Source organism: Genypterus blacodes, unplaced genomic scaffold (genome assembly GCF_046128005.1).
Source record: "Genypterus blacodes isolate CSIRO-AG114 ecotype Tasmania unplaced genomic scaffold, CSIRO-AGI_Gbla_v1 ptg000263l_1, whole genome shotgun sequence".
NCBI lineage: Eukaryota > Metazoa > Chordata > Actinopteri > Ophidiiformes > Ophidiidae > Genypterus > Genypterus blacodes.
Genome location: NW_027467055.1, coordinates 228,676 through 247,753, shown reverse-complemented (window position 1 = coordinate 247,753; position 19,078 = coordinate 228,676). Strand labels below are relative to the sequence as shown.

Sequence of the window (19,078 nt, the reverse complement as noted above, 5' to 3'; positions counted from 1 at the left end):
GCAATTTAGCTACTCAGGGTCAGGTTAATGCCTTCTAATTGGATCTCCAGAGGTATGGCCTGAGAAGTGTTCATCATGTCATGTCATACTGCTGCAGGGAGGATGGTAGGTAAGATCAGCTAAGATTAGCCAGGTAGAGACGAGTATGTGAGCAGGGACTGAAGTGCTGACACACTTGCCTTGGCAATCATCAACCCTGGTGATGATCACGCCAAAAGGGGGTTGCTGTGGCTACGTGGGTGTTGACGCCTGCCCTCTCTTTCAGACTCAGGCGGCCCAGACTGTGCTGCAGAGGCGGGAGGGTCCAATGATGCCACGCTTGGCCTTCATGATGGGCCTTGTGGGAATCGGCATGTCCGGCTACAGCTCGCGCCAGCTCACACTGCACTATAAACCGTCCAGTCACCTCTTGAGATGAGATGACAGACACAAACACGCACACACACACACACACACACACACACGCACACACAGGCACACACGCACACACAGGCACACACGCACACACACACACACACACACACACACACACACACACACACACACACACGACATGACCCCATTGTGTGTTTCTGTCAACAGGCAGTTTTTTCTCTGTGCATCTCGACTCTGATTACCCTCTGAACAGTTGAAGTTTAATTTCATCCTCTTAATCTGGATTTCATTATGAGTGTGTGGTGTTTGAGTTTGTTGCCTTAAGGCTCTGCTTGTACAGCGATGAGTAAAAACTATGAATTCCTGCTTCTTTTAAACTACCTCTCTCTTTCCGCACACACACAAACAGCTTTAGGCGGCGTTTGTTGTTGTTGTTAGGTGAATTTGGTTGATGTTGTTGCTTTAACCACACATGCTCTCGATGACCATGTGCCTTATCGTGGGAGCATTCAGTCTGAATTGACCCTTAAAATTGTATCGCAGTTCACAGAAAATAATCCCGTTGCCATGACATCGCAGAGGCCAGTCAGTGAGGTGATAGATTTCATGATTGAGTGATATCACATCAAAAAGCAACTTCAGCTCAGAGAATCGAGGAATCTGTGCTCATTCTTGATTCTGGAGTTGACAGAATGAGTTTTTGTTTGTCTGATTCTCTGTGTCTGCACATCTAAAGGCAGAGATCTATCACACAAGTCCACTGTGGCTCTGTTTCATGGCTTTGCTCAGCCCCTCAGAATGCACAGAGAAAATACTCCATTGACTGAACTATGGGATAATGTATATAGAAATAGAACAGGTGACATTCCATATGGTAACGCTGCTACTTTGCACTTTGTTGATGTGAGTGTGTGCATAAGATGTGCACCATCTCGTAAATATCAGTTTGATGCTGAATGAGATTATTGGAACAACACGGGGAGTGCTACCAGCTTTTGTTGTGACCTGGACTGGGCGATTATCTGGCTGGACAAACACATGGCACGGCTGTGTTGTTGTCAGGCTGTGTAACCAGGACGACCACCCTGGATGCCACCCGACAAACATGTGAGTCCGCCCGGATCTCTCCCAGTTGCACGACACCGTTCAATTAAACAGAAGAGGACAGGAAAATGAACCTAGATGAATGACCGGTACGGTCTCTTAACGTAGCTAGAACACTTGTTTGTTTTCTCTGTAAATATATTGTAAATATAAAGTTTTTGTAAGGGAAAAACCTTTGACAGCGTTTGAATGTGTCACCGACGAGGAATGAAAATTAGCAGTTTAACTGTGATTGTCCAGATATGTGTTACCTGTGGGGGCACGGTGTCATAAGGGGTCATAAACACACACGCATACACTCATACAGACAACAAGAGATTAGCCTGAGGTCGTGCAGTGATACACTGAACCCTCACAGATCCTATTAGGGTTCATACCTTTTTCTAGACCAGCTTATACTGACTTATGTGACAGGGGTCAGCCACATGAAATGGAGACAAGAGATATAAGTGGGATTGTTTATGCTCTCAGCTTTGCAACTGGGATGTAAACTGATGATGGGACTTCAAAAAGGCATTTACACAGGTGGTTTAGAGTTTCAGCAATAAATGACAAGTTTGCAATGTTTAGCTTAATTGTTTGCCAGTTGTTAATAGTTTATATTGTGTGAGTAAGGCATAAAACGTCTGAATTTGTATTAAAAACCAACTATGAATATCATAGTCTTAATTTACAAGATGTTTTTTGCGATTTAATTCATTTAAATTATTATTATTATTATTACTGTTAAATATTTAAGTGTATATTGTAATTTAGCTATATGGCATCATTCCTTTGGCTTCAGTGACATGAAGCATTCTAAATGCAAAACAAAGCACCTTTGATCATGCATTGCTTTTTTATGGTTTCATAATTGTGTTTGCATGAATAAAGCATTAAGAACATCAAACAACTGGCACACCCTTGCTTTTTTCAAACTCAATTGAGGAATAATCCAGCATTGATGACAAGATGAACTACGTCGGTCAGGCACTAGATGTCACCATTGATTTCTAGCCTCTAAGTCCTCACACTGACGCTCTACCTCCATCAGGGTGTGCAAATGTGCAAATGTGACCGATAGAAAGGCCTGACTGACCCCACACAAGCTGCAAGCCACTTAAAGGACTGAGAGGAAGCAAGCCATCACCTCAGTCGTGATTTGATATCCAGGGCAACTCTAAGAGGCAACATTGCTCTTCCATCATTGCTCGAGCCATATCATGTTTCTGGTAAACAGCCAGACGTGTGTGTGTGTGTGTGTGTGTGTGTGTGTGTGTGTGTGTAAATCTATATGCTCTCCCTCTGTGGTATCTTCCTGCTGATTCACGCTGGCTTAACGCGAGCAAGCTTGACAAGATCGAGCTTGTCAGACAGTGATCTCCATTGTTGCCAGTTAGCTTGTAGCGATTTGTGGTGGAGGCTGAGGCACAAAGTGCTGACCCAGTTATAGATCTAAGCTGCTTTGGGAAGGAGACCAAACCGACCCCTGCGGGAGCCAGCTGGGGTTACAGCAGCCACGCCATTCCATCTGCAATTAACAGGAGCTTGGACTTGAGCTTTACATTGAAAAGAACTGGAAACAAAGTGGAAGCTGAACATCACCTCGTTAAAATGGGTGGAACAGTGGTTGGACACGTTCATACAACACATGTGAACACATACACGCGGGCAGAAGTGTTTCTTACAGGGGGAAACACACACCTGTTCATCTGAGGGTTTTATCAGGTTCCCAGCCTTGGGGAAGACTGGAGTCAAAGGCAGACAGACGCAATAATTTCTTACTCTCCTTCTCTCTGCAAGTTCACACACACGCAAGCACGCACACACACACACACACACGCACTCACGCACATATGCACACACACACACACACACAGAGGTCCATTGTGTGTCTGTTTCATTGCCCTCTCCTCAGGAGGCTCTTGTTACAACCTCCTACAGTCCTACGGCCAATAACAAAGACTTGAATGTCTTTGCTCCCAGAGAGATTGATGAGAAAGAGTAAGGGACACACACAAGGAAGCTCTGGCCTTACCTGTATACGTACTGTGTGTGTGTGTGTATGTGTGTGTGTGTGTCCAGAGGGCATGGTGTTGTATCTCTCTGGATCTAACCTTTCATTACTTTCATACCTTCGCTAAGCGACTGAAAGTGTCTCATATGTTTTTCTGCAGCAGCTCAAATCCAGTGAAACCAGGTAACGTGTGAGTTTCTTCAAAATAAAAGGTAGAATCATTTGGCACAACACAAAGATGTGATGCTGCGGTGCCTCAGGGGCTCAATCCCAGGCCGAGACTGTGGCTGAAAACGCACAAACTAAGTTCTGTGCAGACGAAACCAAGTATCTACTCACAGCTTTTGGTTCAGCCCAAGTGCTTTTGAGCAATGGACCCTGTCCTCTGACCTCCCTGTGAAAGATTTTGCTTTTGTTTTTTCAGCAGATCCTAAAATGTGCTTGTGTTTGTTGCGGTATCTTCTTTGTCTGTAGTTTCAAAGTCTCAGACTTATATTTGCAATTATACCATTTTCTTGGCCAGATGTCTTGGAAAATGGACTTCATTTGTGATTATTTCAAACCAAACTCTCAAGTTCTTGTTGCACCAAAAGATAGACAGAAAACAAACACTCGCAAAAATAGAGATAAGGAGAGAGAGAGAGCGGCTGTGGCATGATAAAGCACAATTCCTATTTTAGCCTGTTGGCTTACGTGTGTGTGTATCTGTGCTTGTGTGTGTGTGTGTCGTCTGTGACGCAGCACATTCTTCCCTCTTTAAACAGCTCTTCTTTAACAGCTTTAATAGCTTAGCCTCGTTTACAAAGTGTCTTCAACCTCCAGCTCATTAAAAATATTCATGTGCAAAGGCCTAATGAGTTCCTCGATAGCTTCCACGCTGACACAAACACACACAGCTTTATGCACACACACGCAAAACACAAGGCAACATATGCGTCGCATGTCGCAAAAAACACAAAAAAACCACTAAAGGTTAACCAGTTGTGACACTGGGCTGATTTATACACACAGCTAGTCTCGGGTTCTGTAGCGGGTTGTGTGAATTTGTGTTTCCAAACAGTGACCAGCAGGTGTGTATGCCAGGACACATCCCATCTATTTTAGACCTGGAGTGCAGAATTGATGAGGCGTGGCTGAAAAGGATGTTTGTAAAGGGACATTCCCACTGACGCATGGTTTAAGAAAAGACGTGACAACTTGATTCTAAGACATGATGTGAAATCTGGATCTACAATGTGAATCGTTTTAACATATTTTCCTATGACTTCATCAAGACCCCCACCCTCCTGACACCGCGCTTCACAAACACCTGACCCCCCTCCTCTTCGTCATCGCTGACCTTTGGCATTTTGAGCCACAATCCGCTCACAAAAACAGGGCAGGAGGAAAAGCACACAGGAGGAGAAAGAGAGGAAGAGGAAGGAGAGCAAAGATGTTTTTCAACTCACTTCAATCATTAACTAGTTGTCTGAATAAGTCATAGCTGAGAGTTATAGTTTCCTCAATTTGCTGTGCTAAAATATAGATACTATAATAATTTCTACTCTCATTCTCTTCACTGTTTCTTCTGAAATGACAATGAATCTAATTTAAAGTCTTACATGGATGCTCTGCAAAGTTTACAGATCAAACTTATCACAGACAAAGCCGTTTACCTCTGAGGGGCATTTCTGTGAATTAGCCTCTCAACATTAAATGCCTTAATCTGCGTTCTTGGCTAACGAGACTTAGCGTGTTCCAGTGGGTTTTGTGCCGGAGAACCCTGTGACCGGTGAATCTCCTCAGATAGTTATGGAGTCATGGTTAATCTCAGCTGGGTGCTACCGAGGCTGTGTAACCTCAACGGATTATGAGTGCTGTTTAAAAGCACTGGAAAATTCCAAGCGGCGACTTATTTTCCGTATAAATGTCAAACTGTTTACGTCCACAGGTGGTCAAAATCCTGATGGAATGTACAAACGTGAAAGTGTAGACGTTTATGGGGCCTGAAGAGCTCATAGTATTCTGTCTTATGGATAGCTGAAATACAGAATGGCTACCTGCTGCCTTCAGTGTTGATTTGCTGGTTCGTATTAGGAGCCATGTCATAAATTTGGGATGCAGGAACAGACTCAACAGGTCATTTAAAAGCACAAATCAAGCCTCAGGAACCATAGCAACACTTAGAGTCTATTGATTTAAACCTCAGATGTTGTATGTTGTTGGTTTTTACATGTATCTACCATACAGAATGTGATCTGCAGTAACCTTTACACAAACATCTCTTAGCTCTTCAAACGTCATGGAAGATCCTCGCATGTCTTCTTACTTAGACAGACTGGACCTAGACCTGTCACACACAAGCATCCGTGATAGCCGACGTGGTTAATCCCAGACGTGTCACGCAGGCCGGACTCAATGATCTGACATGGGGGCTGATGCAGACACACATGGGGTCATATGTGAATGTTGTGAATCTTAGAGCAAAGTCTTAATGCAGCTCCATCTGTAACGTCCCTCAGACTGCAGCTCTTATTCACCACCAACCAACCGCTGCCGTGCAGATATGAGGATATAAGGGCCTCAAATAGTCCCGGTGATGACCCTCAGTGTCAGAGGTCGCTGACCTGCATATTGATAAGTGACGTTCGGTGATGGACACGTCCTAACAGCCACCTGTGTTTAGTGTCAGCTGGCACTAATCTCAGTGACACCAACCTACATAGAAGCACTTACCTAAAGATACAGCACAACAACTTTTTAAAAGATTTTCTGGTTTGGAAACAGCTGATTTCTGTCTTATGTTGGCTGATTTCTGTAAACATCAAGTTTAATAAAACGTCTTCCCAGCTGACTTACTGTAGCTCAATGTGGACACCAAAACAGGAATTTACAAAAGACCTTTGAATCAGGTGAGTGCTCTTGAGCCGCACTAACCGTGGCTATTTTAAGAGGTCAGACCACGAGCATAATGTGTCATTTGTTTGCCTGGCGTCAGAGGTCTTAGAGAGAGAGAGAGAGAGAGAGACGGAGAGAGACAGAGAGAGAGAGAGAGAGGCGGGCGTGGGAGGGTATAGTAGCTAATCTACTTTACGCCAAAGAGACGGGAGACTGATTTTCATGTTTGCTTAAACACACAACCACTGTCTTTTGTCTATTCATAACTCTTTACCCAGCAGGTTATGGAGCTTGAGATAACATCTTCACAGCTCTTTGCATGTTGCTGTACAGCCCACAGAAGCTACTAGGGGAGGGAGCACGGAAAGTAAATAGAGGTGGACTTTATTACAAAACAAACAGTCTAAAATTGTTTAGGTTCTTGGAAGAAAAGTGCATTTTCAAGACCACTTCCTCCCTGAATGACTCTATCTTTATCTGTGTTTGTAGTGCCACTGACACGTATTCATACCTTTGTTTACACTCTGTTTTATAGGATTGCAAACATTTTTCCCTCTCTGCTTAATAACCTTTTCACACACGGCCAAACACAGACTGTATACATCACCAGAGTATCGGTCATACAGTGAAAATATCCTGGATTAAGGCTCCAGTGACTCAGTCATGCTGAAGCCGTGATCATTCTACAGTCATGTGAAGTTCAGGTCACTGCTGAGTTCAGTGTTATGTAAGTATGAAAGATCTGATCTAACTTTCTTTCTTTCTTTCTTTTATTCTTTCTTTCACCGTCAATCTCATTCTGTGACATGTGACACTCAACCAATAGTTCCGTTCCTATCCAATAGTTTTAACCATTTCACCACCTTACACAGGCTTTTATTTTGATAAGAGTCCTATATTGTGCACAGTTGCTTTAACACACAGTCCACCAGTCATTCATCAACTCATCATCATCATCACTTCTTTTATAAGTTGACCCTTCACACAGTCTCAAAGGTCCCACATTCCCCTGGAAATGCTCCCTGCTTGGGAACCAGTGATCCAGGAAGCAGATCAGAGGACTGAACTGCAACACTTCAATAAACACAAAATATGAAAAACATCCTGCAAAAATCTGTTTTCCCACCTGACTTTAAAAATGAAAAGGTTACATTATTTCGGGAAAGTCTGGGCTTAGTGTTTGTGTTGGCCAGAGATGAGGAGTATAACCCTCTTCCTCCTCCTGCCATGGCAACTTTGTCAGAGAGAGCAGAGGAGCAGAGCAGAGGCAGGGGGGATGTGGGAGGGGCCAAGCTTGGAGGTCCAGGTGGTCCGGGTTGCGTAAAGACGCATCAAACACACAGCACAAACACTTTGGAAACGGAGGAGTGAGCTTCATTTCAAAGATCCGGGAACCTACATGAATGAAAAGCTGCTTTCACACAAAGCCTCTTGGATTTGGCTGCAGGGGGGAAATAACAGTAATAGCTGAAGCTCGATCGGCTGCCGGTGCGTCGCAGCGGACTCTCCAGAGAAAACCGGGACGGGAGCGAACCGGTTGCGGGATAAACCTGCTGGAAACTTCCCCCCCATCTCCCCCAAGAACAGAACAAGACGGCTCGTTTACGGAGGGATGTTCAGGAAAAGCAAGAGTCAAGTGCTGATGGATGATGCGTCAGAGGAAGACGACATGTCCTGGCACTACCATCACTCCTACAAGGTAACGAGGCGCAAACACACTCAGTCATTCAGTCTCCTGGTTGCTGTTTTACCGTAAACAAGAGCAGCTTTGTAAACAGTGACGTGTGTAATTCCGTTTGTTTTAATGTCATCTACTGGGAATGAACCTGTCCAAAACGACACGATTTCCTGGGATTGGAATGGGCAGTTTTACGCGCATGATGTCATCCATGTGCCCGTGTGTAGCTAAAAGTCTGTGATTGTCGCGAAGCAGAGAAGAAGAGGAGGCAGAGGAGGAGGAAGAGGAGCATTAAGTCAGACTTGTCAGCATAGAGTCGGAGATGTAATAGTCAGATTGACTCACATCCTTCAATTATGTGGTACTTTGGGGGCAATTTTACACATTTATGATCACAATTTTAACCAGAACCAGTTTAAAAACATCCTTCATACATGATTTCCACATGCATGTATTGAACTAAATACATGAATGTACAACTAATCTGAAATTTTGCCAGCAGATTCCCATCACAAGGGAACAGAGTTACACATGAACTAAACAAAATAACACAAAAGAGTCAAAACACAACATAAACAGTACAATCCACGAAGTCCAACAGAGTAGAATAATAAATATAACTGAAGAGTCAACACAAGGAGATCAAACCGCCCCGACTCTCTAATATTGGAGGCGACGGCGTTCCACTTGCCCACTGCCTTTTTGCATAGAAACGCGTTGGAGGCCTCACTGGCTTATCCCCATCTGGGTGTTGCCACGGCGCTACAGGAAAGTGTTGCTGTAGGTGGAGTTGGTTTAAGGTCCAAATCAACACGCACAACGTTAAACAACCGGGTTCTCTGTGAAGCGTAGATGAGTCATGAGCTATTAAGATGATTTTATGATGCCCAGAATGATACTGGATCAGCTTGTATGTTTATCCATATTCAAGCGTGTAGATGGAGTCTATATACACCCACACATACACACACACACCAGACACTGCTCTCCCAGGTGAGTGGGAGCAGTGTGTGTGTGTGTGTGTGAGGTCTCCTATCAGCACTTGCAAGCAGCTGGGTTCTGTCAAGGTGCTGGTGGCGGAACATAAGGGAGAATTCATCTTAAAAGAACAGACCCACACCCACACCCACACACATAAACACTTACACCCATGCCGGGATGATCTAAAAGCAAAGGTGTGCTGCATTCTTGCACATCAACAAGACAGAACATCTTTATTTCTTGAGCCTTTTGCTCACACATCTCACTCGGACAATTGCTTCAGATATTGACTTTTTACAATCCAGATCCTCAGAGTCGTCAGCTTTGTACAAAAACAGCCTGGATGGATTGATGTGGCAGATAGGAGGCAATTGGGACGATCAACCAACACTATTTCCCAGCGTTTTTCACCCGTTGTTGTTGTGTCAATGTGAAGGGTGTGTGGCCCTTGGCTGGATTTGTCTGGGTTGTTCGTCACTCTGCAGCCTGGGAAACGACGTATGTGGCCTGTACCTCTGAAGAGCTGCTTAGATTTGCGTCTGCGACTCTATTATCACTCCTGTGTGTGTCTGTGTGGGTGATATCAGAGATCAGGCCAGATACTTCAGCTTGAAATTCATGGGAAAGTCATCAGGGGAGGTCTCTCAAAGTTGCCATGGCAATATAGTCTAGCCAGAGGTCTGGGATGGATCATAAAACATCGTAAACGCAGTAAACAGTCAGATCCAAGTGCACAGTGATGCAGAATGAAGCTGCGGTCGTCGCAGAAAGAGAAATTGAAGTCTTTTTTGCTGTACTTTAGGCACAATTAGCCATTCGTAACGATATTAAATCAAATTTGTCAGGTTTAGCTGCGCCAGTAACATAGAGATGAAGTTCCAGCCCATATAAAAATCCATAACATTTATTTTTGCTATCTTCTTTTACAATTCTGGGTCAATTGTCACAAATTTGACCCGTAGGATGTCTGGATCAAACTGGGCCAAAGTTGCATCTTGTTGTTTTGATGGTAAAGACCTGATGGTGGCGCTGTAACAACAACAACAGTTACATTTTGTCAATAACACTGGAAGCAGACGTGGTAGACTCATAAGCTTTCTGTTTGTTGTGAGTTGTTATTGGAGGACTAATCCGCTTGTTTCATAGAGAGAGGACCAACGTGGACAAAGAGACAGGTAGAGACAGACGGAGGTAAAGACAGGGAGGAGAGAGGAGGGAGGAGAGAGAATGCAGCGCTTCAGGGGGGGATACAAGACTCTGTGCTGCAGCTTGCTACCCCCTCTCACACATACAAACACACACACACACTCCATTGAAGTTCACCAGGCAGCTGTGAGTGTGTAATGTAAATGTGTGTGTGTGTGTGTCCAGCTTAAGCGCACCTGAAGACTTCAATAATGGCCCCTAATTCCAGTGGCGTACGTCTGTGTGAAGTGGGATCAGCATAGAGCAGAAGAGCTCCGGGCCCAAACCTCAGACATCATCACATCTTTGACGCCCGTAAATCATCAGAGGCAAAAGAGAGAATAGCTGAGCTCAGGGGTTAGATGGTGGGAATCACAAGAGGGGGTGACGGAATCAAACTGTCAGAACACACAAAGGTTTTTTTCAAATCTTTTACCTTAATTATAGAAGAAAATTGCTCAAATGCATCAATTATTCCAGGCCAGTGTCAACTACACAGATGAATGCCAACGTGTGATGTTGAAATTCTAACTGTTATGTCTTGGCTTGGCAAAAAAAAAAGACTATCTCAAATTACACAGACACACACACACACACACACACACACACACACACACACACACAGGAAGAGAGAAAGAGTGAGCGAGGCCAAATGCCCTGCCTGAGGCGTGAAAACAAAACTTTCTCTCGGTCTCGTTTGGAAAGTTTTTGTTGTTTTTATTCCGCCTCAACTCTGGACAGACAGACCCCCCCCCACACACACACTCTCTCTCTCTCTCTCTCTCTCTCTCTCTCTCTCTCTCTCTCTCTCTCTCTCTCTCTCTCTCTCTCTCTCTCTCTCTCTCTCTCTCTCTCTCTCTCTCTCTCTCTCTCTCTCTCTCTCTCTCTCACACACACACACACACACACACAAATGCACAGAAATCTCCCTCCATTGCTCTAACAGTATGGTCACTAGCCCTATGCTCTATGTGTGTGTCTTTAATCAGTTTAGGCGGTGTGTACCCAGGCATGTCCACACATCTCTCTCTCTCTCTCTCTCTCTCTCTCTCTCTCTCTCTCTCCCGGTCTCTTTGATGGTTTTACGGGCATTGTTGCTCCACCGGGCTGATCCCAGGCTCAGTTCTGATGTCTGGTGATCTCTCGTTCCTGTGCATTAATCGCCCTCGAGACTCTTTGAAGTACATTGAAGTACTTTGCGGCTGAAATACCTGAACAGCTTTGCCCTCACATGCTGTCACGTACAGTTAACAGGTCACGGGTGAACCCAGTTTGTTTTCTCTCTCTTTTGTCTAGCGCTGCCCTCAGAGTCCCCTCGTCTTCCCCATCCGCCCCTCCGTCCCTCCATCCCACCTTCCAAACACGCTGTGTTTATGTTCCAGCTCTACAAATAGGTTACCCTGTCTCTTACAGGAAGGCCTGCACACACTCCTCACACAGCATCCCCGCTGCGTGGTGTGGACGGCGTGTGTGTTTGTGTTGGGGGAGAGTTGCTATTTGTGTTAACTCGCTGCCTGTGTGTGTGTGTGTGTGTGTGTGTGTGTGTGTGCCTTAGGACAAAGACATAGAAGGAGAGGAAGAGGAGGAGGAGGTGGAGGAAGCTGTCACTTCGATATCCAAGGTAAACAGCACCGCTCCATAAGTATGTGGATATAACACACACACACACACACACACACACACACAAACACACACACACACACACACACACACACACAAAATGTACTTTCCTTTCCCATTTCCTTTAACTTTTTTCTATTTCACTTTTATGCAAATACACACCTTTTATCTCTGAGTTACCCTTGTGCTAAACCCTCCCACAATCTGCACATGCCTGTCAAACTCTTATCTTCTCCCACACACACACACACACAAAATATTGCATTCATACCATCACACGTGTTGCGAAACCCTAAAACAGTCAGTGTTGCTTCACCCAAAAACCGACAGCTGTCTGCTGACCCCTCCAGTCCACACGCGCGCACAAACACACACATACACACACACACACAGAGATGACCACAGGGTTGCACAGTGCAGCTGAGGTAAAGCAGGAGGGAGCAGAGAGTCCTGCTGAGGCTGCAGTGTTTATCTGTAAACACTCCAGCAGTCAGGCTATCATCCCAAACCTTATCCTCACCTTATCACTCCGAAATGGCCTTGTTTACTGTTATGTTTTGTGTTTGTGTGTGAGTGTGTGCCGTTTGAGTCAGATTTAGTTTGATCCTAATTTACTGATTAAGATTTCCCCAAAGTAAGGTTTGTACTTCACTAATCCTGGATTTCAAGGGTAATGCAGGTTATGTGGACGATCTCTTGCTTATTCTTTTAGACAATAACTTGGCAATTATATAACAAAAATACATGAAACTTTAATTTTGAATGATTAGAACAAGGTTGAGTTTGTATGAGCTTGTTTGGCTTCGGTGGAGGTTCACTCATGCCTGAATTCTTTATTGTCTCCGTGCTCCGGCCGGTCACTTGCGAGGTGTAAATCTAGCGTCGGTGATTTTATCCACAGGACGCATTTTGTGGCTCATGTGTGTAAAGCGGGGACACGGCCGTCTGGACTGGAGAAGGGAAGGAAACGCGGCATTCTTTCGACGAGAACAGCCGCTTGGAAGGAACAATCCGAGTGGAAGAAAAACAAGGCTGAAAATAGCTACGGCCTGTCTGACAATATGAAAGGCCTTTTCTTGCTACCACGGCATTCTTTATGCTCATATTAGGACACACACAAAGTGGATTTCCAAAACGTGCTTTATATTCATGCCAGTTGTCAATACGGGAAAGTTGCAGCCAAAAAAAAAAGTTTGTTATTTACAAAACTAATGAAGAGCTTTTTCGGGAAATGCCTCTTTAATATCCCAGCTCTATCTTGGAGGTATTGAAGAATTTGCTCCAATAAGAGCTCTATTGTTCTGCCAAGAGTGGAGCTGTAGGTATAGCTGTGCAACCCACACACACACACTCTTCCACAAACCCACTCACACAGAGTGCTTATCGGTTGGTGGGCGAAACCCGCAGAATGAGATTACTGGGCATCGAGCGGGCCTGGAGGTTAATTCTTGGGAGAATTGTGAATAGGCAGGCCTCTGTTTGTGCACACATACACAGCTTGGATTTAGCTACACACACACACGCACACGCACTTGGTCTCTCTTGGCATCTCCAGTTTCTGCTCAGCGGTGCACAGGGGAGCGTGGGGTGGGGCAGGGAGTTGGAAGAGCTCGGAGAGGAGGGCGGAAATGGCTGACAGATGAAATTCAGCCCATATTTCTTGATGATGTTAAACTGGCTGGATACTAGCAGCCGCGCTTGGCTTCGAGTTTAGGACGATGAGAGATGAAGAGGAGGAGAGAACGTTTGTATTCATTAATCAGCAACTATCCTATCTCTTTAAGATACGCAGTAAAGTGTGCGGAATCTATCAAATGTGACTTTAGTATAAACACGAGAAGAGCTCACGAGTGAAGTTGATTCAGTATGTGTATGTTTGCGGATGTGGATTAGTCAGTGTCAGACCTTTATGTCAGCTGTAAGTGCTGTGTTTATGCTCACATTATCTGAACATAAGACTCATGCTGGGATCTTATTGTTAAGTGGATTGCTCGCCCACTTTCTTGTTTGTTTGTGCAGCTGTTATCACATCTTCTAGTCTGGAATACAGAATGAAAGGGGAGAGATGAAAAGCGTGCGTAGTGCAGGAGCTCCAGTCCTCCATGAGGTGAAATGTAGACAGAAATAAGGAGGTAAAAGGGTCACGGGGGTCAAACGCATTCATCAAATAATGTTGTGAGTACTCAGAGTAGGAGTGAACCTCGTGACCTTGACAGTTGACATTGGGAATTCTTCCCAGGCACAGGGAGGAAAATGGAGCCAATATTTTGCTCCGCAATCGCTGAGGAGGGAGGTACGGGCGCTCCGTGGAGAGCGGAGAGGGCAGAGAGGAATTCTGACTCTGATGGGAGTGGAGGGTCTTCCACTGGAATGTTCTGCGTGGTACTGCCAAGTCAACAGCCTCTCTCACTGTCTGGCTCTCGCCTTCTCCCTCTCTCTATTGAGGTTCTGTGATAAGTCAGGGAGATCGGACCCAAACGCAGACTCAGACATTACATTACATTACATTACGATCATTTGGCAGACGCTTTTATCCAAAGCGACTTACATTGCATTACACTACCACCCTTCGCAGAGGGGGGAGCAATTGAGGGTTCGGTGCCTTGCTCAGGGGCACCTCGGCAGGGACTCGAACCGGCGACCCTCTGGTTCCCAAGCGGAAGCTCTACCGACTGAGCTACTGCCTCCCCAGACGGAAGACAGTTGTAGGAAAAAAAGGGGTTTTAATCCCAGTAGTAGACAGTGGAGTCGTAGCAAACAGGCTCACGCACGTACTGACGAAAAATCACAAAGTCAAGCCAGACAGGGATCCAAAACAGAGGAAGGGAAAGGTACAGAAGGTTTAAGCAACAACGAGACATCAAAAGGCAAAACTAGACACAGGAAGATGAACCAAGTAGAAACAAACACTCACAGTCTGGTAGTGTTTTGATGAGTTGATTGGATGCAGGTGTGCAGGCTGAGCAGGTGTGCTGAATGAGTGGTAATCAGGAGGGAGTTAATCAATCCTTCATATTTGTACTGAACATGGAGATGAGGCTATTGAGCAAGAGTTTGGCCCAACATTCATGTTTTGTAATGGGTCATAGATAATGTCTTATACTGTAACTGATGAACGTCCTCACATAGTCTTAATGACAATCGGGGGCAAACGAGTGGGAACTTTCTGAAAGCACAATTCATTAAATCCTCCTGTTCAGAAATAATGAGCAAACACGCAGGAGATGAGGTCAAGCACTTCACTTCACTTCAGCCCAGCATGACAAAGTGAAACACGCTCATGTCTACTGATTTCTGTCAGGAGGCCAAAGTGAAGAAGATAACGTCCAAGAAAGAGAAGAGGGAGAAGAAGATGTTCTCCTCTAAAGATGACGAGCACCTCTTGCTGACGGGGGTCAAGCTGGCTGACCGCAGAGGGTGAGTTTCACACTTCATATTCTGACTCATGAAGATGCTGCTTTGAGATTATCACACTATCAATCAAATATGGACGTCTTTGTTTTGTCATTTTCTTGATTCTGGTGTTTTTCTCTGATTTGTTTTAAGAATCTTGATGGACATATACATAAAATGTTATTTCCAGCACAAATTGAGCAATTAAGCATTTTTTTCAGCAATTAAAATGTATTAATATAGATTTTGCTTGACTATAATTAAACTACTAAATGTATACTTATGAATTAAAATGTTACCAAGCTGTTTGTGACTTTAGAGGGTTGAAGGAATTTCATTAGTCTGGATTTTTGCTTAAATTCATGGTTCACATGATCTGAATGGAGTCACGCTCTGTGTTACAGGTCAAGCAGCTGTACCAGAAATATTTACAATCTGGAATAGAAATAATGGAGCCATGTCCAACCACTTAAATGTGTTTACGTGAGGCATAGCTACACGTTTGACAGCACTGATTAGCTTCAGATCCCTTTAGGAAGTGGAACATGTATAGAGAGGAAAAACTGAAATCAATCTACCCGCTGTGACAAACAAATGGGAATTCCTATGGGGAATGTTCCAGTCTCCACAAATAATATGTCTGAGACACACCCGGTCCACCTCAGCTGGGTATGTCCTGGATCTCATGTATGCATTTTCAAATACAGATAAGGCGCCTGGACGAGGTTCCTAGAACAGGGTTTAGACATTCTTAAGGGAAATTCAGGGACATGTTGCTGCATTTAAATAAATAAAAGAAATAACTGTAAATGTATTTATTGTTTAAAATTCTGCCGATTGTCTGTTACCAAAATTGGTATTTCTCTCTCTTTGATTTCTTCATGAAGGTCTCACAAGAAAATCAAGGAGAATGAGAAGGAGAGGGAGAGGGAGAAGGAGAAAGAGAAGGAGAAGGAGAAAGAGAAGGAGAAGGAGAAGAAGGACAAGCCAGAGAAAGGCCACTGTTTTTGGGAGAGTGTCACCATGACCATGAGGCAGATCTCACCAACCAAGAAACCGGAGAAGATAGACGGCTGGGATCCGCCCCACCTCCAGGACCTAAACGAGTCTGAGACTGACCAAACCCCAGAGGTGGAGAACCAGACAGGAGACTCGCTGGCGTCCTTCCCCGACCCCTTAGACCTGCCGTTAGGATTGTCCTCGTGGGCTAGCTGCGGCCTCGAGGAAGACTCCTCACGCTACGCCAACCTGGACCCCAAGGATTCTACGGCCGTCAGGTGGACAGCCCGCGCCAAAGGCAAGCTGGCCGGCATCAGCAGGAGGAGTCGAGGGGTTGTCTCAGAGAGCCCGTGGGAGGGGTTTAAATAGCCACACCCCTTTACCTTTGACACCCAGCATTCCCCTCTCCACCCAACATCAGCGCATCTGTTTAGTTCAGTCTCTGGACAAAACCGAAGTGAGAGAAATGGTGTGTAAATAGGAAATGCTCTCATCAAGGGAGAAAACATTGCAGCGCCTTCCATTGACTTGCAAGTCCTTGTCTTTTCTGTCTACTATTTAAGAGTATGAGATGTCAAAGTACCTAAACGAGAGTATGAGGTACCTGGAGAAGCTCAGGACTGTTGGATTCTCTCGATGTCCCCTCTCCTTAAGTTCCACATACTGGAGAAATGCTCACACTGATTGGCACAGAGGTGACTACTGTGACTCAATATGTTTGCTCCATACCTTTGGTGCTGCACAATACAAGTCAATGGAAGGCGGTGCAACGTTTTGCCCTCGAGGGGGAACGGTTTTCAGAAAGCAACGTGACGATATTGAGGCGCTGTAGTGGGGCCCTGAACTTAACACATGAAGTCTGTCTTTACATTATGTATCTATTAATGTTCCATCGTCAAAGTCCTAAAAGATAGTATGTCAGAGTTGTCATTGGGGCTTTGGCAGGATTGCCAGTTGGGTAAAATAGCGCGGCCACATTGAATCAATGACAAACTAAAGCCTTACACTACTGTACCATTATAACTGTGAGGTCCACTGGTCTGGCCTTTTGATATTTTATATTGCCAAGCAGCGATAAGAGTGTTTTGCTTTATTTTCTTTTGCTCTAAGTGGCAGAAATGTGATGAGAAATATGCAAACCTGCTGCTGGCACGCTATTCAAAGCTTTATGGTAGAATAACTACATTTTCCATATCTATGCAGTTAAAGCCTCTGAGTGAAGAATGTGAGTCTGTAGCCTGAAGTGAAACACTGGTAAGGGGCTTATCTTCTTTGTGCAATCACGAAGCAGATTATGAAATACCTTGAGGCTCTGGAATGTGTGTGTGTGTGCATGTATGCGTCTTTAAGGTGGTTCTCAGTCATCCAGGGACTCATCCAAGTGTCTGTTTCAGATCTGAGTCAGTGTTTTGAGAATCGTTCCTGACTTGTGCCAGGTCATGTGAGAGCGGTTGGTGGTGACTCCAGCACAGTCGATCCAACCTACAGTGACTCCCACATGACAGAACTGTGATTCTAATGACCCTCCCATGACTACTTTGAGACCCAGTGAGTCACCTGGAACTGGAGGATAAATGCTGACTCAGAACCAGTGCCCGAACATGTTAAGTAACATACATGACTGCTGAGGGGGGGCATCTAACAAAACAGACCATGACCATGTCAGAAATACAACCCTTGGCTTAGTGTGTTCATATATGTTGAGTGAGTCTTTCCAAACAGTAGTCAAATATTCAGTCACGTAAATTGGTTCACAGAGGCAAGAACCAGCCCATCGAACCCAGCAAGCTCTGTTTACATGTTCTGTCCCTGTAAAGACAAGCTGTGATTGGTCAGAAACAAATAGAATACTTGGAATTCCCTATTCAACACACTTTTGCCCTCAATTCTATGTCCTGCCCTGCTCGGAACTCAAAAAGACTTGAACTAGTGACTAAATAGCAAGCCTACTGCTACTACTGCTACTGCTAGATGTGTGTGTGTGTGTGTGTGTGTGAGAAAGAGAGTTGGCAGTATGTGGGGGCAATGAACGATAAGTCTACTTGTGTAGTTGTATATTTTAAACACATTTGTATCGTGAGAACTCTTCGTATGCTGAGACTACTGTTTGTCAAGGAGCAAGCACCTGTCAAGTGCCTTATGTCAACACAATGACATCATGTTTGTTGTCAATTTGTACCAGACCAAATCATCCGCCCCGACCAAACACCTGCCATGCCTATCGAAGTCCATGCAGGTGAAGATGAGTCACCCCATCATGCACTTCTGCTTTAAACACCACCAGCAGCAGACGAGCTTGTGTGGTAACTTGGTGATCAGTTAAATTTTGCGTTTGCATTAATCGTATCGAAGGTCGCGGAGAGTGATTGGTTCCTCCAGTGATTGTTTATGATTGCTCCGCTAGGTGAATGAATAGTTACAATTCACACTGCTTTGCTTCTCTTATTTTCTCTTCTGTTAATCTGTTTACTGAATCTATTTGCTGATGCTGAAGTCTGCTACATCGCAGCCAAGAATGTGCACAGATACGGCTCCGCTGCCAAAGGACGCCCGTATCTTGTATTTATTTACAAAAATGCCAGGGTCACATTTTCTCCCAACAGAATAAAGATCCACTCTGGACAGTCTGGCTCTGCTTCTTTCTACACTTTCCATGCGGTTTGTTTTGAACCGACCCTTGCTTTCTCGATGGTTTCCACTGATTGGGCTCAAGTCCTTTTATAAGACTTTTGAAACGGGTCAGTGTGTGGATTTACAGCCCCACTCCTCAGTTATTTCAACTTTACATAGGAATGTGGTTGTGTCTTTGTCTCTGAACTGCCCTCATAGAAAGCCACACAATGGGGTGTCAGGAGAAAAATATTATTTGT

The 19,078-nt window shown here is 44.7% G+C and overlaps 1 protein-coding gene across 1 annotated transcript; it reads left to right on the top strand.

The window, feature by feature from the left end:
• Positions 1 to 7,628: 7,628 nt before the first annotated feature.
• LOC143017066 (testis development-related protein) lies at positions 7,629 to 18,111 on the top strand. Its single transcript, XM_076171672.1, has 4 exons — positions 7,629 to 8,051; positions 11,752 to 11,817; positions 15,118 to 15,233; positions 16,097 to 18,111. The coding sequence occupies exons 1-4, from the start codon at positions 7,965 to 7,967 to the stop codon at positions 16,575 to 16,577; spliced, it is 750 nt and encodes a 249-aa protein (XP_076027787.1). The 5' UTR covers positions 7,629 to 7,964; the 3' UTR covers positions 16,578 to 18,111.
• The last annotated feature ends 967 nt before the right edge of the window (positions 18,112 to 19,078 follow it).

Coding starts and splice junctions, on each gene's coding strand:
- LOC143017066 (XM_076171672.1), top strand. CDS start 7,965: ATGTTCAGGAAAAGCAAGAGTCAAGTGCTGATGGATGATGCGTCAGAG. Junction 11,818..15,117: donor CTGTCACTTCGATATCCAAG/GTAAACAGCACC, acceptor GATTTCTGTCAG/GAGGCCAAAGTGAAGAAGAT. Junction 15,234..16,096: donor AAGCTGGCTGACCGCAGAGG/GTGAGTTTCACA, acceptor TTCTTCATGAAG/GTCTCACAAGAAAATCAAGG.